Source organism: Suricata suricatta, chromosome 15 (assembly GCF_006229205.1).
Source record: "Suricata suricatta isolate VVHF042 chromosome 15, meerkat_22Aug2017_6uvM2_HiC, whole genome shotgun sequence".
In the NCBI taxonomy this organism is placed as follows: Eukaryota; Metazoa; Chordata; class Mammalia; order Carnivora; family Herpestidae; genus Suricata; species Suricata suricatta.
The window spans coordinates 27,069,458-27,095,873 of NC_043714.1; the positions used below are offsets into that span (position 1 = coordinate 27,069,458).

Below are 26,416 nucleotides of genomic sequence, written 5' to 3' on the forward strand. Positions count from 1 at the left end.
AATTAGGTGATTAACTAGTTGTTACTTAACCTTCTAATTTCTGTATAAGTCTAATTACATGAAATAGAAGTTGGGGTTTTGATTTTTTACTTTGCTTTTCTGTTTGGAGTGTAACTGTAACTACTGTAGTGTAAATGATGGGAAATAATTGCATATGTTAAAAAAAATAAATAAATAAACAGAAAAAAAAATATTTCTTTAGGGGCACCGGTAGCTCAGTCGGTTAAGCATCCTACTTTGGCTCAAGCCCCGGTCTTGGCAATTCCCAAGTTGAGTCCTGCATCCCACTCTGTGCTGACAGCTCAGAGCCTGGAGCCTGCCTCAGATTCTGTGTCTCCCTCTCTCTCTGCCCCTTCCCCACTCAGTCTCGGTCTCTCTCTCTCAAAAATAAATAAACGTTAAAAAAAAGATAATCTTAATAAATAAAAATATTTCTTTTAAAAAAAGAGGAAAAAGTATCAGAGTTAAAATATATATATAAACACATACATGTATGTATATATATGTGTGTGTGTGTATATATATATATATACATTTGTGTATATATATACATATATATATACATATATATATATTTGTGTGTGTGTGTGTGTGTGTGTGTGTGTGTGTGTAGCAGGGGCACCTGGATGGCTCAGTTGGTTAGTCATCAGACTCTTGATTAAAGCTCAGGTCATGATCTCAAGATGTGTGAGACAGAGCCCCACATCAGACTCTGTACTGACAGTTCAGAGCCTGTTTGGGATTCACTGTCTCCCTCTCTCCCTGGCCCCGTCCCACACTCTAAAAAAATAAATAAATTTAAGAAAAACAATAAAAACATAAATAAAGACATTTAAAAAATAAAAACATTAAAAAAGGTATTTTATGTTATATACACACATACTTGGCAAACATTCAGGTCATCTATATATAAGAATATGTTATGTTGGGGGCACTGGGCAGCTCAGTTGGCTAAGCGTCTGACTTCTGCTCAGGTCATCCAATGAACTTGAGTCCCACTTCAGGATTCTCTCTCTTTCTCCCTCTCTCTCTCTACCCCTCCCTCACTTGCTCGCTCGCTCGCTCTCTCTCAAAAAAAAAAAATCACCTGAATATGTTGGTTACAAAAATGAAAGGAATTAGTCCCCATGTAGTAGGATCTCCTCCCTAAGGAAAGAAAAAGAAAAAAAGAAAAAAAAACATTTCAAGGCAATCTAGCTATTCTTGTATGTGACAACCTCCCTCACGACCTTGTAACATGAGACCACTTAATCAGACTGAATATTTGTGTGTTACCATATATAGGAGACAAACAAGTAAAAAATATCTTAAATACTACGCCATGTGGTCTTTGGGCTCAGTTCTTTGGGTATGAACTCAAAGGAGCAGCGCCTGCAAGAATAAAGTTGCTTTCTGGAAAGAAAAGCCTCAGTGTCAGGATTCTGTGTGACAATCCTGCAACACTTACCCTCAAAAAACAAAAAACAAACCCCCCACCCCCCGCCCCGCCAAACACATAAAGAACTAGTTGAATAGACAGACAAACTAGTATCAAAGGTAATAAATCAAAGAAAACCGGAAGGGGGTAAGTGAACAGGGGAGGAGTATGGCGCCTACAAACTTCCACACCAAACAACAGCATTTTGGGTCATTTAAATTTGAGATCCCTTTAACTAGTAGCTTCAGTAAAATCTTGGGATAAGTATTTCATGATGAACTGCCCTTGATTAAGTCACCCCGGCCGGGGAAGGTTCCTTTTGAGAATAACCTGTCTGGTTCTCACTGAATAGCACTTACTTCTAGAGGTACCCACGCACATGCCTAGGCTGGCACTCTAAGGACAAGAACTAAATCAATGGGTGTAATCTCAACCTGTAGTGTTGATTATACACACATACTGTTAAATGTAATAATAGGCCACCCAAGATACTATAACTGTATAAATTTAATTCCAATTTAAATCAACAAATATATATTCAGTCCCTAACTTATGTCCTTTTGATTATGCAAGGAATCAAAAGGGTGAATAAAAAATAATGATTCCTGATCTCCAGGGAACTACAATCTAAAAAGCAGGGTAGAACAAGTACTCCAATGACTTCAGTATAACTTAAGAGTTGTGTGTGTACCATAAAGGGAATATCAAATAATGTCCAGGACTTTCTAAAGGAGTTTTGCCTGGTTGATGAGATGATAAATGCCTCATGCAAGAGGTGATTTTTACAATGGAATCTGCAGGCACAGAAGCTAATTCCCGGGGAAAGAGCAAAGGCAAAAACCACAATGATTTGTTTAGGCAAAAGCCAACTATCTCCACAGAGTAATATTTTTGAGCAGAAAGCACTTTACAAATGAAATCTTACCTATAAACCCAATATATAAGACATAAATGTAGCATTTTGTTAGGATAAGTATATTTTATGGTTCATATTGATAGCATTTACTTATTATGAAGTCAAAAAATGTGAACATGCAGTCATTTTGATAAAAATCACAAATTGACATCAGTGGTGAACAATAACCACCCTGGTTCCCAGTTTCTGCATTTTGTTTTGAGGGCTCAAAATCAAGAAATGCCAACATGGCCAACATGGCAGAAGAGGCGAGGAGACGGGCATTTGCATGCATGCTAAGTGGTAGTGTGGTGCGAACAGGTTTTATCTACCAAAGCTCAAATTGCCTGTACGCTGTTGTCTAGCATATATTCTGTAAGTATGCAAAAAGGATGTAAATGTTCACTGTACCAGGTCTAAAAAAAACAGAAAACAACATAGAATCTCATTAATGAAGGTTCCGTTAAATAAATTACGGTACATCCATACCATGGAATACCAAGCCAATTTTTTTCTTTAAAAATTTTTTTTAATATCTTTTATTTTATTTTGAGAGACAGAGACAGAGACAGAGACTGAGCCGGGGAAGGGCAGACAGGGAGGGAGGCACAGAATCTGAAGCAGGCTCCAGGCTCTGAACTGTCAGCACAGAGCCAGAGACCGACCAAAGCTAGCCGCTTAACTGACTGAGCCACCCAGATGCCCCAAAGCAAATTTTTTTCAATGAGGTATATATATACATTACACATAAATAACGGTAAGAAACAATATTCAAAGTTATACTTATGTAAAAACAGCAATTTTCAGCAGCAGCAACTAAAATATACTAGGTGCTTATTAAGCATCAGGCACTTGCACTAAGTGTTTAAATAATAAATTCATTTAATCTCATAATAATTTCATGACAAAGAATTTTTACAAAAAGGGAAAAGATATACAGATATTAAATAATTTTCCAAGAAAATACAGCTAGTAAATGACAGAAGAAACAGAATTCAAACTGACACTATCTAAATCCAGAAGTTACACTCTTTTTGTTTCAAGGTTTTTTAAATTTATTTTGAGAGAGAGAGAACGCAATTGGGGAAGGGGCAGAGAGAGGGAAAGATAAAATCCCAAGCCACTCCATACTATCAACACAGAGCCCAAAGCAGGGCTCGATCTCATGAACTGTGAGTCTCATGAATGGGGAGATCATGACCTGAGCTGAAATCAAGAGTTGGATGCTTAACTGACTGAGCCCAGGCACCCCCAAAACTTAAGTCTTAAACAGTAACAATATAATTCAAAACAACACCAACCAACTTGTGGGGTTTTTTAAAGTATATATATCAATAATTCACTTGTATTTATAAATATACATATAAAATCTCTGGAGGTATGAAGTAAGCATTTAAAAAACACACTCTGAAGGCATTCCCTGTGATCTTATTTGCTGCAAATAGTTCCCTTTGTGTGACAACTCCAAACCACCACGACCACCACCAACAACAGAAAAAGCACACACACACACACTCCCCAGCATGCAAAGTGAGGGAAAAAAAAAAAAAAGAGGGCTTTTACATTTCACATAACAACCTTCAATGCTATCTGAATTTTTCTTTTAAAGTAAGTGAATAATATTTTTATATATCTTCAAAAATTTTGATCATAGAACAAAGATGAACTTTATTCATCTTGTAAACTCAGGATACTCTCCCATTAAATCCAGAAACTGCAAAAAACAAAGCAAGCGTTTTTCCACAAAGTTGAATCTCTTCCAACACCGAACAACTACTCATATTGCTCATCATAAATACAAGTCAGAAAAGCACTAAAAACTTCCAATAAACACTAAAACTAATGTATTTTCAGTTTTATTACTCTTAAAATTGTTTATGGGGCACCTGGGTGGCTCAGTCGGATAAGCGTCCAGCTTTGGCTCAGGTCATGATCTCACAGTTTGTGGGTTCGAGCCCCACGTCGGGCTCTGTGCTGACAGCTAGCTCAGAGCCTGGAGTCTGTGTTCAGATTCTGTGTCTCCCTCTCTCTCTGACCCTCCCGTGTTCATACTGTCTCTTTCTCTCTCTCTCAAAAATAAATAAAAACATTAAAAAAATTGTTTTTGCTCAAGTTCTATTCTGGATGAGCACACTGAATAGATATGCTCAAACCTGTATTCTTATTAGCAATACAGCTGCTTGTGAGCAGTTAACACAGAGATCTCAGTTCACAGACAGGCCAGGCAAAATAAAGTTCAAATACGCACTGTGTGTACTGTTCATTCATTCACCCATTTAGCAAACATTTACTGAGTGCCCACTAAAGGCCAAGGTGCCAGGGATGTAACAGAACAAGTCAGACAAGGTCTCTTCTCTACCCTCTGAAATTTATATTTTAGAGGGGAAAACGCTAGGAAAAGTTTTATTCTGAAGAACCCACATTACTCTGGATCCACAAATTAACATATTAATGACTAAAATGACCTTAAATTGAGATTGAACAGATGAGCATATGCGTGTTTTTAAATTAAAGTTTAATTATTATTAATTATTTAGGAAAGCAGTAGGATTTCATTCAAAGACCTATGCAATCCTGGAAGCTGAGGCCACAGAAAAGCTAAAATGTACTGAGCTAAAACTTTTCTCTGCAACAGTTACTGGGCTAAGAGCACTTCAAATGTTTTATTTCATGCAAACTCTCCCATAACCCCAGTTAGAGTTAAGCCCATTTTGAGATAAGAAAGCAAACATAAGATAGGCTAAGTAACTTGCCCAAAGTTAACTAGGAAAATGGCTGAACCCGGCTCTGAATCCTGGCCTTCTGAAACTGAAGGTAAACTCTAATCTCTGTATTGGACTGGGTCCTGACTGGCAGCAGGCTAATCTTGCAGGCAGTGGAAAGGAAGTTTTACAAGATTCTCAAGCAAAGCAAAAAGAGTGTTTCATTAAATCCGATTGCAGAGCCCAACTTTAGGAAGATAACTCTGTCCACTGTATATAATGACCTAGACCAGGGAGCAACTGGAGTCAGTGGCATCTATTAAGAATGAGTAAAAGTGGGGGCGGGGGTGAGGGCTTGGGGGAGTCAGGAGAGCCTGGGTGGCTCAGTCGGCCACGCGTTGGACAGTTCATGGTCTCAGTTTGAGATCCAGCTCTGAGTTAGGCTCCTCAAAACTTGCTTAGGAGTCTCCCCTCTGCCCCTCTCCTGCTCACGCACTCTCTCGAAATAAATTTAAAACAATTTTTAAAGCTTTATTTCTTGAGAAAGAGAGAGTGTGCATGCGCGAGCAGGGGAGCGGTAGACAGAGACAGAGACACAGAATCCGAAGCAGGCTCCAGGCTCTGAGCGGTAGGCACAGACCCTGACATGGGGCTTGAACTCTCGGATCATGAGATCATGACCTGAGCCGTCCAAACGAGCCACCAAGGCGCCCCTCCACTTTTTTTTTTAAAGAAGGAGTAAAGGAATCCATATAACTGTAAATGTTCCAAAGCTAAGAGCTCTTCGAATGGAGACTACAGCCCAGACTCTGGGTGACCCCTCTCCCCCGGGATTTTCCTTCCTTCCATTAAATTAAGATGTTGAAAAATCCTGAATAATAAGTGAACCAATTGTGTGTCACAAGGAAACACATTTAACCTTCACATAATAGAATAATATTTAGTAGAATAACAATAACTGTGTTAGGCAGAGAACAACTGCCCAGAGAGACTCCATTCAGCCTGAGCTGGACTGAACAATTCTAATAGATATGTTGGGAAGGCCAAGAAACACTCCAGGCTCCTCTTGGACGCTTAAGGGACTGAAGAGCTAAAGGGAAAGGAAGGTAATGAAATCGTGATCACTCTCAAATAGCTTGGTTGTCTCCTTCGGTAAACAAACATCACTGCTTCCATGTGAAATCACCAAGTATGATCACCATTCGGGGTTTCAAACACTATACATACAATGCTACTATTTCACTCTTGCCACAATTAACTCAGAAGTTGAGAATTATTTTCTGGTAGTTTCTGAAGATGTTTGGAATGTAGTGATAAAGCCTGGAGGAAGGAGTATAAATGAGAAATGTTGAAAGATAACTAAAAGGGAAATCCCTTACCTATATAAATATTTGGGGGAATGAAAATGAAGTACATTTATACATTTTCCACTTTACCGCACTTAATCCTCATATTATCCACCAAGGATGGATCTAAATCCATCCATCAGTCAACCAGGTCAATCACCGGCATTCTTCTAGGATTTTGACTTCTCCGGGTATGGCAGACAAATAATGCCCCCTCAAATATGTCCACTTCCTAACCCTGGAACTTGTGAATGTTACCTTCCACAGCAAAAGAAAATTAAATTGCAGGTAAGATTAAGCTTGTTAATCAACTATCCTTAAAGCAGGGAGATTATCTTGGATTAACTGGGTGGGCCCAAAGTCATCACAAGAGTCCTTAAAAATGAAAGAGGGAGGCGAAAGAGAGGTCAGAGTGATAGGATGTGAGAACTCCATCGGCTGTTGTTGGGTTTGAAAATGGCGGAAGTGGGGCAATCAGTGAAGGCACGCTAGCGTGCTCCGCAAGCTGGAAAGGCAAAGCAGCAGATCCCACCTACAGAAAAGAGCCCAACCCTGTCAACATCTTGATTTTAGCCCAGGGAGGCATCAATCAGACTTCTCCCCTACAGCACTAAAAGTAATAAAGCTGTGTTGTCTTAAACCACTAAATTTGTGGTAATTTGATGGGGCAGCAAATAGAAACCTAATGCACCAGGCTTCTTCTAATCCCCTGATTTTAGGAAAATTTGGTCAATAATAACTATTAACAATTACTTACTAAATTCCAGGCGGTTTTCTATATTCCAGGACACAACCTGTCTGTGAACTGTTTGGTGCTGGTCTCCGAAGAAAGAAGTACAAAAATTGAGAGTGTTTATTTTTACATAATTTAACATTGCCACACATCCAATTTCATCACGTCTGCTAAATTTAATATTACAAAATTGTGTCTCCTTGGGGCGCCTGGGTGGTCCGTCGGTAAAGCATCCTACTTTGGCTCAGGACTTCAGCTCAGGTCACAATCTCCAAGTTCAGGAGTTGGAGCCCTGCGTCATGCTCTGTGCAGACAGCTCCCAGCCTGCAGCATTTCAGATTCTGTGCCTCCCTTTCTACCTGCCCCTCCCCGGGTCGCGCCGTCTGCCTCCCTCTCAAAAATAAAAATAAACCTTAAAAAAAACTGTGGCTCGTATGTATGTCTATCACTTCTATTTCACTTATCTACTAAATTCATGATATTTTACAAAGTATTGCCTGAAACACATGGAAAAGATTTTTAATGGCATTTACCGAAAAGGAAAGCGAAGCACTGATAAGTTAAATCAATTGCTCAAGTTCGTAGACACAGTAATTCTCTTCCACTGAATTAACAGATACTTATAAAGAGCCTTGTACACCAGACACCAAGCTCCAAGCTGGAACTTCTGTGTATAAAGGACTCCATAGCAGAGAGGCCAGCCTCTCCCGGTATAGAGTCCGATTCATCTTTGGGTCCCAGGAGTCCCCCCGGGCCGCCGCACTGGTAGCGCGCCCTGCTGGTTTTCCCTTCCAGCACTCCCAGAAAGACGCGCGCAAAAAGGAGTGTGGACAAAGCAGGTCCAGCACGTAAAGGCAGCACTGAAGTACAAGAGGAGAAAATCACTAAGATATCCCCAGGCTCCTAGCAGCCCGCAGCAGGGCCAAGACACACCCCTGCCCCTAGCTCCATCCACCCCCTAGGCCAGGCTCCGCCCCAACTCCCGCCCCACGCCCCACGCTGGAGCTCGCCGAAAACCCAGGCCCGCCCACCGCGTGTCTGGCGTAGCTCCTGCGACTCACTTTCTTCGGACGGAGCTCCGCCTTCCGCCACAGCTCTGAATGCCGCTCCAAAGCGTTCGCGAAGCCGCCTGGCCCTCTTTTAGGCTCTGTGGAATCGGAACTCTCACTCCCGGAGCTACTCTCAGTTCCTGCGCCTCGGCAGGGCCGACAGAAGAGAAACACTCGCAGGAAATGGCTCTCGGCAATTACTGCACGGGACCGGCACAGTGCCGCCATGACGGCTCCGAAACCTCTGACCTTACACCCCTCCGCAAGCGCGCAGGTCACGGGGCGGAGCAGCGGATGGCCCACCCCCTTGCGGAGCACTGACGTTCCATACGCCTGTGGTAGTCAGTTGATGCACGGGAGGGGTGTGGCGCGCGGGGGCGGTGGGGCAGGTGGTTAAACTTCAATCGGTAGATTAAATTGTTGGTGCCCGAGGGGTCCCCTACGGGCCGCGATCTGCCAAATTACGCGGAAAGCGTTTCTGACTCGTAGGAATTTCGTTCCCCCAGGGCTGTTAAATTCTTAGCTTGCGACCCTTGCTGGCCCCGCCGCCTGGGTTTTTCCTCCAGACCGCGGAAGACCGGTTTTTCGCGTCTCTGCTTGAATAGGAGGTTCTCCTTGATTACCATATTTAGAATTGGAATCCCAAACACACTATCGGACTCTCCTGGTTTACTTTATACCATGTAGCATTCTTAATATGCGCTGTGGTTTACTTAAAATTTGTTTTGCGTCTGCTGTCCCAAATTTGTAAACTCTTGGCTGTTGGATCCCTGACACTAGCACGTAATAAGACTCGATGAACGTTTATGAAATCCTGGCACTAAGTTTGTGTTTTTCACTTCTGAGGTCAGCCCACTGACGTTACAATATTTAATCTGAGTTTTTGTCGTTTGTAGATAGCTAAAATTCCATCTAAGGAATTAAACTTCAAATGCGCCTAAACCAGCACTACCAGAGACCCCGCCGTCACTCATGTGTTCTCCCCTGCGCCCCACCAGTGTTAATTCCCAGAACTTGTCCACCCATTTCAAAACCGGGCCTTACACATACTTACACATTAACTTTCTTTGACCATTAATGAAGTCTTACCTGAAACATTTTTGCATTATTATCAGTGGCTTTTTCTACTTATACTTCAAGAGAAAGTGGTAAATTGTAAAGTGCATTGGCCAGTGACCTTATGAACCTCTTAATTCTAGTTCTGACTGTAAGCCTGATCTTAGACAAACCAATTTAATGTTGATTTGGCTTCCTCCCTTGTAAATCCAATCCATTAGCCCCCCTGCTAAATTTTAAGTGCTTTGTAAATTTGACTAAATCAATAGCTACAGAACAAATGGGATTACAAAGATCCTAGCTCTAAAATTCAGTAGATGTATGATACTCATATCCTACCTCAGCCAGATGACACATTCCTTGAGGATTATGAGAATGGACATTTTAGGGCGAATCCTGAGGTGATGAATGTATAAATCTATCAACTGACTTCAAGTTATGCTTAGTTCTTTCCCTTTGGTAGAGCATCAGTAGTGTAAGGACTGGACAGATCTAAAGGAGATACCTACACAGTTTGTCCTAGCCTATACCAACTGTAACATCAGCTCTAACGGCAGGATTTTAACATCTCGATGGCACCTTAGGGATTCTGATCCTGCTCTACTCCTTGCACTACACCTTCCTTCTCCCTTTATTAAAAATACAGTCCTTCACCCTATAGCTTGGAAACTGTTAGTATGTAGCTTGCAAATTGTTAGTACACTCTGTAAAAGTATGAGTGATGGTGGCTGGCAAGGAGAGTGAACGGAAAATAGTTCATGTGCTGGCTCCACATCTAATGTCATGTATAAAATGATTACACTGCCACATCCTTGAGGAAAGAATTAAGGGAAATGAGCGAAAATGCCCAACACTTACTGGAAACTTAAAAAATACTGGCTATTAATGTCTGGGTGGAGGTGACCAGGAAGTGATTAGAAATTCATGCCTTTAGCATACATAAAAACCTAGAAAATAAGATAGGACTAGTGATACACTGGGGAGATAGTATTACTTTAAAGATGGTCATTTCAGCCATAGAGATAAATAACATCATTAAGGAGTTCACACAGATCAATACGGTTAGGGAATAACATTTAAAGAATTAGAAGAGATTAACAGAAATAGTCAAACTGAAAAATAAGAATAGAAAATTGATCCTAGAAACAAAGGGGAAGGCCAAAGCATTATGAGAGTGTTAGAGCAAAAAATCATACCTGCTTACAAATATTTTAACAGAATGGTTAGGCTTTCACTGCACGCTAGGAAAACCACCAAATTAAAAGAATCACTCTACCAACCAGCCTCATTAAGTAATGAAAATTACCTAGAGAGTTGGCAAGAATTTTAGTCACCAAATAGTATTTATTTAGGTATGAAGTCCCGGCAGGTGACAGGTACATGCAGGCCCTGCCCCCTGGAAGCTGACACACGAAGAGTGGTGCTTTTGTCTCATTCTGATTTGGGTTCACTTGGATTTCAGAATCAGAATATGGAAATTATTTGTATAAGATTTGCAAGTTTACTTAGAAGTGATGCTTTTATGTTTATATATTTATGTTTGTTTATTTTAAGAGAGAGGATGAGCAGGGGAGGGGCAGAAAGAGAGGGAGAGACAGAATCCCAAACAGGCTCAGTGTTGTCAGCACAGTCACGAATTAATGGGAAAGTCACGGATTAATGGCCAAATGTTTCTTCACATTTGGTGAAGATTTTTCATCTGGGTCTTAAGAACTATAAAGAAATTGATCCTGACAGGATTTTATACAACAACAACTCCTTTGCCTACAGACAGCACATAGTCACTTATAGTCAGTATGTAGCTTATGTTTAATATACTTGATTCCATATAGCTACTTAGGGGGTTTTACTCCCATATCTAGAATATGAAGTGTCCAGAGAGAAGTTGTATAGTGGACTCACCTCTTTCCTTGACAGGGAATACATACAAAAGGACCCCATACCCAAATTACAGTATTTTTATTGTTTTCAAATACGATACAAAAAAAAAATACAGTGTGCATTTAACAGATCCAGAAACAGTGATTCCAAATTAAAGATGTATTTTCTCTATTTCAGTAGTTTGAGTTACTAAAATGATAATCCAATGAATTCTACTCTCTTTCATTGATTTCCTTTGGCCTCCTAAGCATAAGAACTCTTGCTTTATTTTCCACAAACCCCGTAAGGTGAAGACGTTCTTTCATAAAAAGGGGTTAGTTTCAGGGATTATTTTCATCTACTACACTTCTTGAATTCTTCAATATCTGTCTGAGATTTCACTCTCAAGTTGTTTTCTTACAGTGTCAAACACAAAATTGAATACAGTGACCAGGACCGCTCTGGTATTCTTAGTAATTCCTATGATAACCCACATTTCTGAAATATCTGTGAATTTGTAATATTGAATCTTCCATAAGACTATTTTGAATAACATTTCTAAGTCCACATTTGGTTTTCTAAAGTCATCCTCTTGCTACTTTTTGCTACTTCTTTTAAAATGCAGAGTACTTTGCAATAGATTAAATCATTTTAAAATTAAGTACAGGGAGATGTCTAGAAAAGTGATTCTCCAGTTTCTTTCACAACCATCACCAATACCCACATACACCCATCCCATTTTCAACCCTTATGCTATCATTTCTCACTATAAAGTAAAAAGATCGGAGTATATCTCACTCAGCTAAAGAACTTGCGACCTTATTCCAGTCTGTCTTGTTGAAAGATAGTACAGGGCAGGGCACCAAGAAACAATGCAATGAAAAGATGATGTGATTTTCTTTTTTCAAATGAAAGACTAGTTAGAAAAAAATAACAGTTATGTTGAGTAACCAGAGTAGTTCTATAAAAAGACAAATTTCTACAGACCCACCCCTCCAGGACAACGCTTCAACAATTGGGACATTTGCCTTAAAGCCTCTTTAAGGAAAGATTTTACATGTTAGTCTAACACCATTAAGCAGTGATTTAAAGCAGGTAGTATAAATAATGTTTTTGTTGTTTTGCATAGACACCAGTTGATTATTTAATACAAGCTGTTTCCAGACCATTGGTCTCACAATAAATATTGAGACCTATACTACTGACATACAGAATTTATTAGGCTTTTCACATTTAATAGAGCATATTTTCAGTTGCATCTAAAGTGCTATAACAAAAGCTCTAGCAATCAAGAATGGCAGCACGTTACTTATAACAACCAACACTTGTGGCTTTTCAAATCTGGTTTTTCATAAGATAACTTATCCTGAAGTAAATCTAGCCATGCTTTTAAAAAAAAAAAAATGCCTTGGGTCACTCCAAGCTTGGCAATTTACATTTGGCATAAACAATAAAACAATCACAACTTGATAAATAACGAATACAACATTATAGGCCACAGCCACACACAGAATAATGACAAGGTAATAGTGATGAGTAAGTTGCTATTAGAATAGAGGACCTTGGCCTCCATGCAGATACCTGCAGAGGCTTTGGTTCATTCAGCCCTGCCATTGTTTTCAAAATAGGGGGCAATGTCTGCAGTATCATTTTATAATTTCTAAGACACTGAAAACAAGTAAGTAAGAAACAATGAGTTGGTTTTCATTAATGCATTTAATCCTCAGGAATTACCAACAACCCCTTAATAGAAAATCTTTTCAGGTTGTATTAGTCATACAACAACTTCGTGTGCTTATTTTTAAATGGTGCTGAATGAATTAAATGAAGACAGCAATGCTTCCCCTACGGTGATTGATTTTAGCGTTATTACAGCTAAAAACCTTTCAGGCTTTTGAATGGAACATTGGTTGAGAGTGTTCATATTTCAACCTACCGATAATGTCAGTATGCTCGATTCCGAATGTTATTTTGCAGTTTACTCTGAAACTAAAATTTTAATCTTGTGAAAAATAAGTTGATATAAATGGCATAATAATAAAACACTAAAGTGGTTACTGTCACAAAGGGTGACAAGGATGAGATGGTTCCACTCTCAAGTCACCGAGGAGTCTGAATTGCTGTTCATGTTGTCACTCTAACAACCTGGATGGAGAGCTGATGCATTTAGTCTGCTGTCTTCAGACACACAAGATAGAAGATACCTTATGCCAGAACATTTACTCAAAAATATTTTTTGTAGCTGGTAACTCTTTCCTTGAAGGTAAAGAAAATTAAGCCAAAACTTTTAATAACCAGAAATCCGAAGACTTTAAATTTCACTTAGCAATCAAAGATATGGAGATTCAAAGAGAAAACAAAGAAAATCATTGTGAAGACAAAGATTAAACTGACATCCCAGATCTAGAGCAATTTTATAAAGTAGGAAAGCAGTGATAGAACCCTGAAGCTTCGTGGGTCATTCTAGTGAGGATCCCCAGGTATTACACGTGGTTTTATAACGGGTTTCCTAAACCGGGGGCCTTAAATGCACAGGAAAGGGTGTTTCCAGGGAACAGAGGTGAAGATTCTTTTATTGTGTTCAACCCACAAACTATTTGGTCAGATGAACATGTAAAGCTAAGTAAAAGCACATCCGGTGGGAACTGAGGGCAATGAGTGTTGACGTGACGTGCCTGGACGCCGCTGGCAGCGGCTGGCAGCGGCTGGCAGTGGGCGGCAGCCAGGGTCAGCCCCTCACTGGCCCCCCTGCGTCTGCTCCGGAAGAGGCTCCGTGGAGGTGGCACTCGCGTTTGCAGTTGAATTCAAGACTTCGCCGAAATCCCCACCAGCAGGCTTGGTTCCCCCTACCTTAGACTTTAAAAAAAAATGCAGAAAGAACAAGACACCATGAAACAAAAAACTCAGCTGACTCTGCAGAAAAGGTAACTCAGATTTTACTTTGAAGAACAAATAAATCAAGCACCTAGCAGCCCAGTGACTATTCTATGTACGGAATTTAGTACTGTTACACCTGGTGCCATGGCAGAAAACCATGCTTGTCTGCTAAAATACTTCGCCCCCTCTTTTTTCCCACCTGCTCGTTGCTCTTCACAGGGAAATTTGTCTGAAGGCCTCTTATTCTAAATTATCTATTGAAGTTTCACTACACTCATTCAAGAAATACTGAATACAACAAAGGAAAGGAAGGAATATATATATATATTATCCCATTTACGATGTAAGTAAGCTGAATAACCCAGTGCCACTTAAGGCGTGCTTTAATCGTAGCACACAGACAGACCCCACGTCCCCTGGGAGCTTGTTAGGAATGCAGGGTCTCAGGCCAGCCTCCCCACCTCCACCTGTAAAGATCTCCAGGCGCTTCATGCCAAGTTAAAGTCTGTGGAGCAATACTCCAATTGATCTGGCCTGAAATCCTGTCAATAAACACTGTCCTGCATAAAGAGTTCTACCATGCATTTGTATAATGCTTTATGCTCCTCAAAACCTTCATGATGTCACTTCATCCTCAATAACATTGATGTCTCTATGCTCTCTCTCTGTTACATCTTAATGACTGACTGGACAGCCGACTAAGAAACCAGTCGATAGGGGCACCTGGGTGGCTCAGTCAGTTAAGCATGTGACTTCGGCTCAGGTCATGATCCCAAGGTTCAGGAGTTGGAGCCCCGCATCGGGCTCTGTGCTGACAGCTCAGAGCCTGGAGCCTGCTTCAGATTCTGTGTCTCCCTGTCTCTCTGCCCCTATCCCAGTAGTATGCTGTCTCTCTCTCTCTCTCAAAAATAAATTTAAAAACATTACAAAAAGAAAGAAACCAGCCAATAACCAACAATGAAATTCACAGTAGGTTTAACTTGACCCTGCTCTTAGCTCAGTCTTAACTGACTAGCCACAGACACATTATCGGCTGGAATCTTGTTGAAATTTTCTCTCATTCTTTTTGGTCTCCCATCCATAATATCGGAATTGTTTGAAAAATCTGCACAACTTATGTCCATATGCTTGTTAAATTTATTAAAACACATTTCTTAATTATAGGAAAGTATGAAGACCCCTGCAATTCAACATGTCGAACACTGAACTCCTCCCTCCACAATCGGTTCCTTCTCTATTCTTCTTTAAGACTTTACACAGCTGTAACACCCACCGAGCAGCCTTGGCCAGACATCTGGGAATCATCTTTGATCCTTCTCCATCTTGTTCCACATCTAATCTGTCACTAACTTTTTGGCTGTCATTTCTAAATTCTAAATATCTCTCAACTCTGTCCCATCAGCATGACCTCAATTCACTCCACCACCATCTCTGGCCTGGATTACCCTTCGTTCCTCCTAACTAGTCTCCCTGACTCCAGATCCCCATGGATCTGCAGGGCACCAGTGATCTTTCTAAAATGCACAGACTACACCACCCATGATGTTTAAAATCCTTCAAAGGCTTCTCACTGCCTTAAGTCCAAATTCTTTGGTGCAGCCTACCCATCGCTCTAGCTTTATCTCCTGCTCTCTATCCTGCAGCACAGGATACCAAATACCAAAGTTCCTGGTATTCCTCAAAAAGGCGTCAAAGCTTTAAACATTTTCCTCAACCTAAAGGCCTCCATTTGTATTATTGTGTCCTGTGAGAAGCCCTCTCTTACCTTCCCTCCTAAGCTACGTCAGACATTTCTGCATCCCCGAGTTGACAATCATGGAACCTTACCTCACTTTCATTTTTTTTTTAATGCTTATTTATTTATTAGAGAGAGAGAGAGAGAAAAAGAGTGCAAGCAGGGGAGGGGCAGAGAAGGAGAGGGAGACACAGAATCTGAAGCAGGGTCCAGGCTCTCAGCTGTGAGCGCAGAGCCTGACACAGGGCTCAAGGTCACAAACCGTGAGATCATCACCTGAGCTGAGGTCGAAACTTAACTGACTAAGCCACCCAGGCACCCCCACTTCACTTTATTTCCAGTGGCCGTTTAATTGTCTACACATCTTCCAGAAAGGGTCTGTGTCTCTCTTGGGTCTACCACTCCTCACCTGGCACATGGCAAATGCTCAGTTACCACAGAGAAATGAATCGATCCAAAATCTAAACATAAGTACATGTAGACCTGATATTTAATCGAACATAAAGGTAATTTAACAAAATTATACCCCAAGTATACAACTATATTTTGGGGTGATACCTGTTTCATATACTATACTTCTAAAAATTACATATTTTTATCTGAATGGTGCCTACTCATGTTTCAAAAGCAAGTTACACCACAATTTATAGAATCTAGATACACTCCCGGGGGAATATATAGTAATGACCTGGAAGTTTCTACTTGTCTTCAGTGTTCTAAAGAATATAGCTATCTGGCTTTCCAACCTGTCATTTCAAAAACTAACGCTTACAGCGAATTTCAAGGAGAGAGTCATGATAGTCCTATTTATTACAGTAAGCCTGGACCTCCTGTAATGCACAAGTTATTTGCAAACACATGACTAGGCATTATAAAAGAATAAAGCAGGTCTCATACTGACCTAGAAGACTGATTGGGATATATTTTCTGCTCATCAAATACATATTAAGTAGCATCAATGTGCCAAGGACTAATCTAGGTGCTTGCGCAGCATCAGTGAGAAAGATGAACAGGTCCGTTTGTCGGGTCAGAGAGCACATATGCGAGTGGGGGCTAGAAGCACAAGTTACGGAACTGTGTGCGGGGTGATTCACATGTGAAAAACGTTTACACATTTATACAGGATCAGAAACGGTGTGTATTAGTGTTTGTATGGGCAAGAAAAAAAAGATCCAAATCATGCTACAGTGTTTGGGTTTCCTTCTGTAAGTAGCCCCAGCTTCTGTGATTTAAAAAAGATGCATTTAAAAATAAGTAACTCAGTTACAATAATGAAAGACTAAATCTGAATATTTGTTTTAAAGCAGATTTATATAAAATGCTTAAGATAATCATTTTAATCCTTAAAAAATACCCAGAGTAATGATCAGAATTTGTTTAGGAAGAAATGAAGTACTGGCTTTGCACAAACCCCGCAGAGAAGGCTGGTCACTGGTCAGGAAAGAGACAACCTTTCTGGGTCACTTGTGATCCTAAGCGTTAAGAATTTTATAGTTTTGAACATAATCTTAAAAATAATACAATTTATAAATTAATAAAACTAATCATTGCAAAATGCCCACCTTCCCTGTAATCAAAGCAATCAAGAAATAAAAGTGAATCATCAGTGGTGATCACCACGGCATCATCATCATAATAAAAATGTCTAATGATTGGGGGACTGAACAAACAATATCTGTCACGAGGTACATGTTAGCATCCATTAGACATAATATTGAGGAAGAATAATGATAAAGGAAAATGTTCATGTCATATCTGGTTAATTCCTTCTTAACGCATTAACATTTTAGTCTGACTGCATACATATCACAGACTCTAGGTGATAGGACCAATTTTTTGTGTGTTACTCTTTGGGCTTTTCGATGTTGTTGCTAATTTTCTACGAAATTTATATTAAATTTTGTCAAATTATTAAAGTATTTGAGCAGCACACACTTCTCAAGTACTTCCACTTTTTTAAATTACACATTTCTTTTTAGCATTCAGCATCTACCATGCTACAACATACACTCAAAACATTGATTAAAAGAGTACATATCACCTATAATAATGTAAAGAATAAAGTCATCAAAGCTCTTTAACTATTTTTTAGAAAGAGTAATGTGAATAATTTACCCACAGCAAAAAAAGAATTAAGTCAAAAGCAAGACATCACTAAGATTCTATTCCTCTCTACTTGCCTTTAAGTTTTCAACTTTTTCTTCAAATGATTTGAAAGTTGGGGAGTTTCTATGGAGAGAAAGAAAAACAAACAGAGTAAAATTACATACACTGAAAAATAACTCACTGATTTTGAAACATCATTAGTTGACTGTATTCCTCTTCACAATTATTCTCAATCAGCAAAGAAACAGATATATATTTAGCTGTACATGTGTGTGCAAGCATATACGCAAATATGTACTATTAGGTAAGATGATCAATTTCGGGTCTAAGATTTCTACAATACCTTCAGTTCCACAAAGAGCCCATCTCAAAGACACATAATACAGATACAGTCAAGTACATGAGTGAAGAGAAGAAACAAAATCAGGTAAGACACTAATTCTGTCACTTTTCCATCTAGGTGTGCCACCGCTAGATCAGTTTAATTTTGGTTAAGGCACTATACTCTAAAACCTGTGTTTAAATTCACACGTTGCCTGGCAAAGAGTCCTACATGAACCCATATCCCCAAGCAGGACAAGCAGACCACAGGAGGTTCCCCAGCGGAGATCCTGGTTCCCAGGGAGCAGCGTTGGAGATGAGGAAAGAGGCCAAAAGTTAGGAAGAAGCACAGAAATGTGGTTTTGCCTGCATCACAAAGCCGCCCCCAGTGACAGAGCGCTCTGAACCCCGGAACGCCACTCCCACGCTTTCACACTCATCCATATTAACAAGGATCACAGAACCTACGTCGCCACGTCTGCGTTTTCGAAGCTTTTATATTATCCACCTGACCTCAAATATCCTTCCTATTACCTAAATGGAAAAGGTAAAGAAGGGAACAAAGGGGTTTCTCCTTCCAACCATGGTGATGGGCAGCCGGCCCAGGGGCGGCCCCCCGGGTGCATTAGGAGCTCCTGGGAAGTTGTGGGCAATGCAAGTTCTCAGTTCCTACCTCAAGCCTACAGAAATCAGAAATGCGGGGAGAGGTGCAGCAAGCAGGGGGTTTAACCAGCATTCCAAGTAGTTCTGATGTATAATAAAGGTTAAGCCCAAGCATATGTTGTTAAAAATTCAGAGAGGTTAATGAGGTAATAACATGCACCGCTTGCACATTGTTTCCTGAGGGAAGTGGATGGCAGAATTGAATCACAGTTCAAATGTCAGAATAGGATGAGGGAAGTGCAAAGAGGGGGACTGGAAAAGCAGAGTAACTAATGCCTATGAAGACAGAGGCGGTGGGACACGAGTATCTATGAAAAGCTTTGTTATAGACGGGTTAGTCTTCACTTTTTCAGTTAAGCAGATTTAAAATACGAAACGATTTAATAGGTTTACAAAATAAAATAGAAATAATAACTTTTTCTTGTAAATCACAAACCTTTAATGGATCACGTGCCCCCACCTTAACATTATAGGAAATATAATGGATAAATAAAACAGGTATGGAGTTAAACGCGCCGCTTGTTTAGAGCAGAACCCTAGCTGCCCGCCTGAGAACAGTTCAAGTTTACACATCCAATAAAGAATAAGAAAGCATAGGATCAGCTACATGTTGTAAAAGTATACTTTACCTCATAGCAGGCATGCTAATTGAATGTTGAATGGAGCGGATACTAAGAGGCAGCATTAAAAAGAGATAGACATGAAGTTAGTATAGTGATTAGACATCATAAATTTCAGCTTTCTAGGGGTTCATTCTTTTGGCACCATGAAGACTCATCTACTTTTTGAGGTGGAGGGGATCAAAGTCATTCCAATGTACTTTTATTCACAAGCAAATAATTTTTTAATTTTTTTATAGTTCTTGTAAGTGTATTTATTAAAATAATCTCTCCTCCCAACACGGGGCTGGAACTCAGGACCCCAAGATCAAGAGTCGCATGCTCCAACTGAGCCAGCCAGACACCCCTTTGTGAGCCAATTTAACTCAACCTTGCATTTTTATAGCACTCTGAAAATTTGACAGTGCTTTCTACCTCTATCTATGGGGCATCTAGCACCGAGGCTCAGAAGTGAAGTGATTAACCCAAGGTCACAGGAGAATGGAACCTGGGTCTCTGAGTCTTCTGACTCATTGTTCACCGCCTCCCCTCAAAACACGAAGCACACACACACAGGTACACACACGCACAAGGGAGGCGGGCGAAGGCTCCAGTAGCTGCCTTTCTCCCATGTATCTGTGACCAGACCAAAACAGGAAGGCTTCCAAATCAATCTATGTGACAACTGCACGTGATTTACAGATCACTCCTTAGTAGTGGTGTCGGTTTTCTAAAAAGAGACACCCATACTTCAGCCTAATGAACTAAATATTCTTGATGGTCATTTTTGGCCCTTTAGCACCAACTTCTTTCTCAAAGGCAATGTAGCTTACCGACTGTTCAGGTTCAAGGTTATCTACTCTCAGCCATCTCCCATAGAGACCACCTCACAAGATGAACGCACTTTAATTCTTGGGCTCACAAAGTCATGGTAAATTGCTGATATGATTACTACGCTTGTAATATTTTGATCCCTGGCACAGCAGCTTTGGGAGGAAATCTTTCCTTCCGGTCAGTGGGACAGTCCAAGGTATTCTCAATTATATCTGAAAACTGCATCTGTGATTTAGTTTTCTCAAAAAATCAGTTGTTACACGTGACACTGTGTTTTAAGAGCAGCTCCTCAAATCTAGTTTTGCATTAATATGTAATGACATGGGGTATGATCTTGATAAAAATCAAGACATGCTGGCAGTGCATGTAGTCAAGATAATCAGTAAAGTATGTGGACATCTTTGTACTTCATGTCGTATGTAACACAGGAAAGAATCCACGCAGCTCACCATGCTCTCTGTACTAAAACAGTGGTAGACACCTTGAGTACAAGATTACATTCTAGAAGGAATTTACTAATGCTTTTCCTGCTTGATCTATTGCAGAGGGCTAGACCCACAGTTGAAGGATAGGGATTAATAAAAATCATCCTTCTTAGTTTACGATCCTATTAATTAATATTAATTACAATAGTTTAGAATAGGTTAGATCCTTCTAAAGAGGCTGTCCAATCACATTTCCACAGCCTCCTTCCATCATCATCAACAATGATAACTGGATTGGTAGAACTCCATCCACCACAACTAACCTCCCTCGTGATGTGCAAACTATTGGGACTGAATGAAAAGAAGAAAAAAAAAGAGGCCAATAAAGATTCTTATCCTGGGGTTTTGTAATTGAGACACTAAGCCATTGGTCAGCTAATGACTAGGTACGTGAGCTAAAAAGTTAGGTGGACATAGACGTTGAGGAAGGCCCTTTTGGGGACCAGGAGGTGCAGGCTGCAAGAATGCAGAAGAAGCCCGTTCCCAAAGAAAGGACTGAGTATAAGTGCACAGAGAGGCAGAAGAAAGGAGAGAGAGACCATCATGCAGGGAAGAGGGCAGGGTGCGAGAGCAACACAGTTTCCTTGGTTTTGGGAAGGAACCTTGATTTCTACCAGGTTTCCAACCAGCAGGGCTAGTCCGGGTGGGGCACAGGCTTGCCACCTTTCCTCTCCTCAGATTCCAAAAGAACTTTCTATGCGACACATTCTCCTTCTTAGGTGAGCTAGTTTACATAATTTTTTGTTCCTCATAACCAAGACTCTTCACTAGAACATTCATTTTGGCAGAAATTACCAAATTATGGCAAAAGAAGGGGAGTGAGGGCTGCACGTGTGATAAACTGTTTGCTCACGGGACTCACTGACTGAATTCAACAGTATCAACAAAATGAAGAAATAGGGAAAGTGCAAATTTCGGAAATCCATAGCTAATTGTAGCCACTTAAAAGCTCATTCCCTCCAATGGCCATTTGTGGGTTCTGTGCCCCTTGAACCAGCATTCAAGCTAGTTAAGAGGAAACAAGTCAAAGACAAAGTGGAAGAACTGATCATAAAGTCAATTCTAAATACATCAAGTTGACCGTAAATTCAACATCCAGGGCACACATTACTTCAAGATTATCCTACATAAGAAATAAAAAGAGGTCATAAGAGTTGAAAAACTGAATGGTAAACATTGCATGAAATTATCAGGGGATGGAGAATGGAAACAAGAAGTCCGTGCAAAGCTATGCTTGCGTTTAATCAGGGGTGTCCCCTGATTAGGTAAGAGATAGATGGGAGGGGACATTAATGGAAGGAGGTTTTAGGAAGAAAGGGGAAACTCACAAATAAGGCAACAGGAGCAAACAATAATGCTGGAAATGCAGATAATTGTTTAAATATTTTCTTTTTCCAGTATTAACTACAGCAAAGGACCACCAATGTGCTTCCAAGAAAACCAAGTCAGAAGTTGATAATTTGGAGCATTTAATAAGCATCTAGTGATTATTAAGCACTAAGCAGGCATCAATAATTTTCACAATGTGACTAAAAGAAGAATGTTAAAATGATCAGTTTGAGAAATATATGAAACAATGTATTATCTCTTGTAAAAGACTTTAGTGTCCTTCACAGGATCATGACATAGTCACACTTGCTAGCATTGAGCTTCCATTAGCAGCAAAGACAAACTGAAGCATACACACACTAAATGTTTAAGTGGGACTATATCAGGCAAGGAAGTGTTAACAATAAGGTGTGTATTTTGTGATAAATCACTGAGTTGAATTTTGTTGTGAGCACTTTTCTATAGGTTTTATGTTTCACAATAAGATTAAAAATACACTCACTGAACAGAGAATGAAATCAAATTAATACAGACACAGACAAAGTCCCTTAGTCTCCCTGTATTTGAGGTAGCTGTTTTAATGGCAAAGACAAGAAGGATCTAGCTTTTTCAAGTCCATTCAGTTATTTGAACTTCTCCGTAATCCATACTTAGATGAAATTCAATTTTGTTCGTGGCTGGTTGGTAATCGAACGACAGGGCGGCTCCTCTTGCATTTCTAGCTTTCCTGTGGAGAGTTCCACAAAGCCTCAACTTGCCTCAACTTACAGAACATCTCCAATTTCACTGAAGCTCAAATATAATATGGGAAAGTTCAAAAGCAAAATGCTATGCTGTTGCTGGACCAGACCCCTAATAGATACACTGTGAGGGTTAGTTAGAACAATGCAGAGAAGAATATACAGCAAATTTTGTTAAAAAATTTCCAGCTCAATTTGTAACCCTCCAATAATAGCATCAAAAGTAGGAATGTAAATCTAGGTCTTCAAAAACACGGACCAGAAAAAAAAAAAATCAGAGGACAACCTGATTCTCACTAAATGCTTCTCAATCTTATATTTACTCTTACTTTAGAAAAGTTATTCTTGGGGCGCCTGGGTGGCTCTGTCGGGTAAGTGTCTAACTCTCAGTGTCAGCTCAGGTCATGATCCTGTGGTTTATGAGATCAAGCGCCAGGCTGGGCTCTGCCCTGACAGTGTAGGGTCCGCCTGGGATTCGCTCTCTCTCTTCCCCTCTCTGCCTGTGTCTCAAAATAAATAAACATTTTTTAAGTTATTCTTTAAAAAGCTGCATTGACTTAAATTTTTCCTGGTTTCTTACACAGTTCCTTCATCTTTTCATCCCTAATCACAATAAAGGAGGAGACATAAAGGGAGGAAGGAGAAGGAAGTGACAGGTCGGACACAGAAAAAGAAAAGAAAGAGTTAATGGTTAGCATGTCTGAATGCTCACTATGTGCCAGGCACGCTTTTGAGATCTATGTATGTATTATTTTTCCACTTTGCCCTCACAATAATTTCTTGACTCTAAGTGATAAACCAAAGTATGTGCTGGCCAGTGCCTGGAGGGGCCTATTCTTAAGCTGTGATTGCTTTGGGGAGGCAGAACAATGCAGAGAAGAATACAGGCTCCAGAACCAGGGCATTGCCTGGGTTCAAACTTTGGCCTTCATCCACTTAGCTGTGTGATCTTACGTGTTCTTGGGGGAGTCACTTAATCTATGGCTGGGTTTCCTCCTCTGTAAAATCAAAACACTAGCAGCACCTAGTTCAGAGGGACTATACAGAGCCTTGCCTGGGATGTAATTATTCACCATTATTATTACTACAGATGAACTTTAACAGAAACACACATTAACATTTATTTCATATTAGAGTGTAGTCTTTAAAACTTCCGTATTGCACCAACTTGTTACTTCAGTTGGTAACTTGACCACACAGTCTGGACCGGGGTCCGGCACATGGTTAGCATTTAATAAATACTTCAGGATGAAAGCCTGAATGAACAAACGATTGTGGTAACTAACATTAGGAAACACGGGCATGAAATGTAGAAAAGTTCAATAAAGCTTTTTCAAATTCTGATCAAAAAGTAGTCTCTGAAAGAGAAGACATCATTTCTTTTCCCAGTAGGGATGAAAATTTTTAGCAAAACAGAATTGTCTGGAATGACTCTAATGAGCCCCAAACAAATAGAAGAAGATATCTAGAGGTTTACACACAGAAAAGGGGAAAACGTCCCTTGGAAATAAAGGCCAAGGTAATTAGCACTTCCTCTTAAATATATCAAAAATACCTGACTAATGAGGCTGCTGAATTGTTATACTACACTATAAATAACACTGAAATTGATGCTTAACACTGGCACCAAGGAAAACAAGAAGGCTCTTTCAGAGTTTCTCTCAAAAGTTAAAGGAATGAATCAATGCTCAGCATGTATGTGTAGTAGGCAGTGAGCAAACAAGAGACGGGGGGCTATGAACACACCTGAGGGGGAAGCCACTGTCCCTAACGGGCCTCCCACGTGGGTCTCCCTACAATCCCACATCCTGCCCTTACCCTGCCGTCACAGATGCTTCATTCACAGGGGATTAGAAACAGATCTCTCTGGGTGGAGGTTCCTCAAAAAATTAACAACAGAACTCCCCTATGACCCAGCAATAGCACTGCTAGGGATTTACCCAAGGGATACAGAATTGCTGATGCATAGGAGCACATATACCCCAATGTTCATAGTGGCACTTTCCACAATAGCCAAATCATGGAAAGAGCCTAAATGTCCATCAACTGATGAATGGATCAAGAAGATGTGGTTTATGGGGGCCTGGGTGGCTCAGTCGGTTAAGCATCTGGCTTCGGCTCAGGTCATGATCTCACAGTTCGTGGGTTCAAGCCCCACATCAGGCTCTGTGCTGACAGCTTAGAGTCTGGAGCCTGTTTCAGATTCTGTGTCTCCCTCTCTCTCTGCCCCTCCACTGCTCGTGCTCTCTCTTTCAAAAAAAAAAAAAGAAGAAGAAGAAGATGAGGATGTGGTTTATATATACAGTACAATACTACACAGCAATAAGAAGGAATGAAATCTGTCCATTTGTAGCAATGTGGATGGAACTCGAGGGTGTCATGCTAAGTGAAATAAGTCAGGCAGAGAAGGGCAGATACCATATGTTCTCAATCATAAGTGGAACAGGAGAAACTTAACAGAGGACCACAGGGGAAGGGAAGGGGAAAAAACAGTTGGGGAGAGGGAGGCAAACCATGAGAGACTCCTGAATACTGAAAACTGAGAGCTGATGAGGGGGAGAGAAGAAGGGGGGTGATGGGCATGGAGGAGGGCACTTGTGGGGATGAGCATTGAGTGTTACATGGAAACCAACTTGACAATAAACTATAAAAGAAAAAAAGAAACATATCTGTCTCTTTTCTCCTCCACTTCCTCCTCCTTACATACCCACCTGAGGTGTGAGGCAAATAATATCTAAATCCCAAGTGCCAATGTATTAATTGACAACGTGACATAAAAACTGTTGCTGAGTCTAACAATTCACGTCAGCAAATCAGCCACAATTCTGTCACAGAGTGCAATCATTGCCACAAGCTTGCTGGGTAAGCAGGCACTCAAAACAAAGGGAAGTTGACAGGATTAAGCAACTATTTCAAGCACTTGGCCAACGAGGAGGCCTCTAGCATCGTCTCCATGGGAGCAGGGGCCTTGCTGCTGGGACCGAAACCCTCAGAATCTACTTTCCAAGCTTCCTCTCCTTGGACAGTTTTGGGGCCAGTATTTGCCACTGTAACTCAGTGATCTAAAAGATGCGATTTTTCTTCATACAGGTTTTCTATTACGTATGCTTTTATGTGTTTTATTATGTGTATATTTTTACAACATGTGAACCCCTGAAATCAGATCACAATCAGGGCTTCTTGGCCTAGAAACTGAAGTGACGTTAGCCAGCTTTTAACCTGTGAGACTTCTAAAATCTGGCTTTCAGAAAATAATCTCCGATCTCTCATTCCCAGGTTTTAATCAAAAGTCTTCATTTAACCCCCACATATGGATACACAATGCATTATTAGAAACAGGACTGAAAATGGCAGAGTGTAATCTCAATATAGTTTTTAAGTGAAATGAAAAAAGTGACTGTATAAGCTAGAAAAGAGTGGCAATACCTAATTTGTTCCTGATCAACTGATCAGACAGCACGTACTGAGCCATCTTATGTACATTTGCTTAATCTCAGAAGTACAGAGAAAGACCAGGGACATGTACTGATGAAACATCATTCTCCAACAGCACCTACATAAATATTTTTGTATTTTTGTTTCTACCATATCTAACATTGTTATATAATCCGGTGTTAACTGGGTTCTTGCACCTTGACTTATTCTAGTCCCCACGCCTTCTCCCACTCC

General features: G+C 40.3%; 2 protein-coding genes across 2 annotated transcripts in view; both read right to left on the reverse strand.

The window, feature by feature from the left end:
- MRPS28 (mitochondrial ribosomal protein S28) overlaps window positions 1-8,408 on the reverse strand; it is a 108,807-nt gene extending 100,399 nt beyond the window's left edge. The window contains exon 1 of the mRNA XM_029923920.1: window positions 8,155-8,408. Coding sequence (XP_029779780.1) covers window positions 8,155-8,370 — 216 coding nt within the window. The 5' untranslated portion in view covers window positions 8,371-8,408. The remainder of the gene's footprint in view (window positions 1-8,154) is intronic.
- Window positions 8,409-11,138: 2,730 nt separating this feature from the next.
- The window catches only part of TPD52 (tumor protein D52), a 35,985-nt gene continuing 20,707 nt past the window's right edge, over window positions 11,139-26,416 (reverse strand). Inside the window, exons 7-9 of the mRNA XM_029923295.1 lie at window positions 19,390-19,463; window positions 17,851-17,899; window positions 11,139-13,914 (exon numbers count right to left, since the gene is read on the reverse strand). Of these exons, the coding sequence (XP_029779155.1) occupies window positions 13,795-13,914; window positions 17,851-17,899; window positions 19,390-19,463 (243 nt within the window). The 3' untranslated portion in view covers window positions 11,139-13,794. The remainder of the gene's footprint in view (window positions 13,915-17,850; window positions 17,900-19,389; window positions 19,464-26,416) is intronic.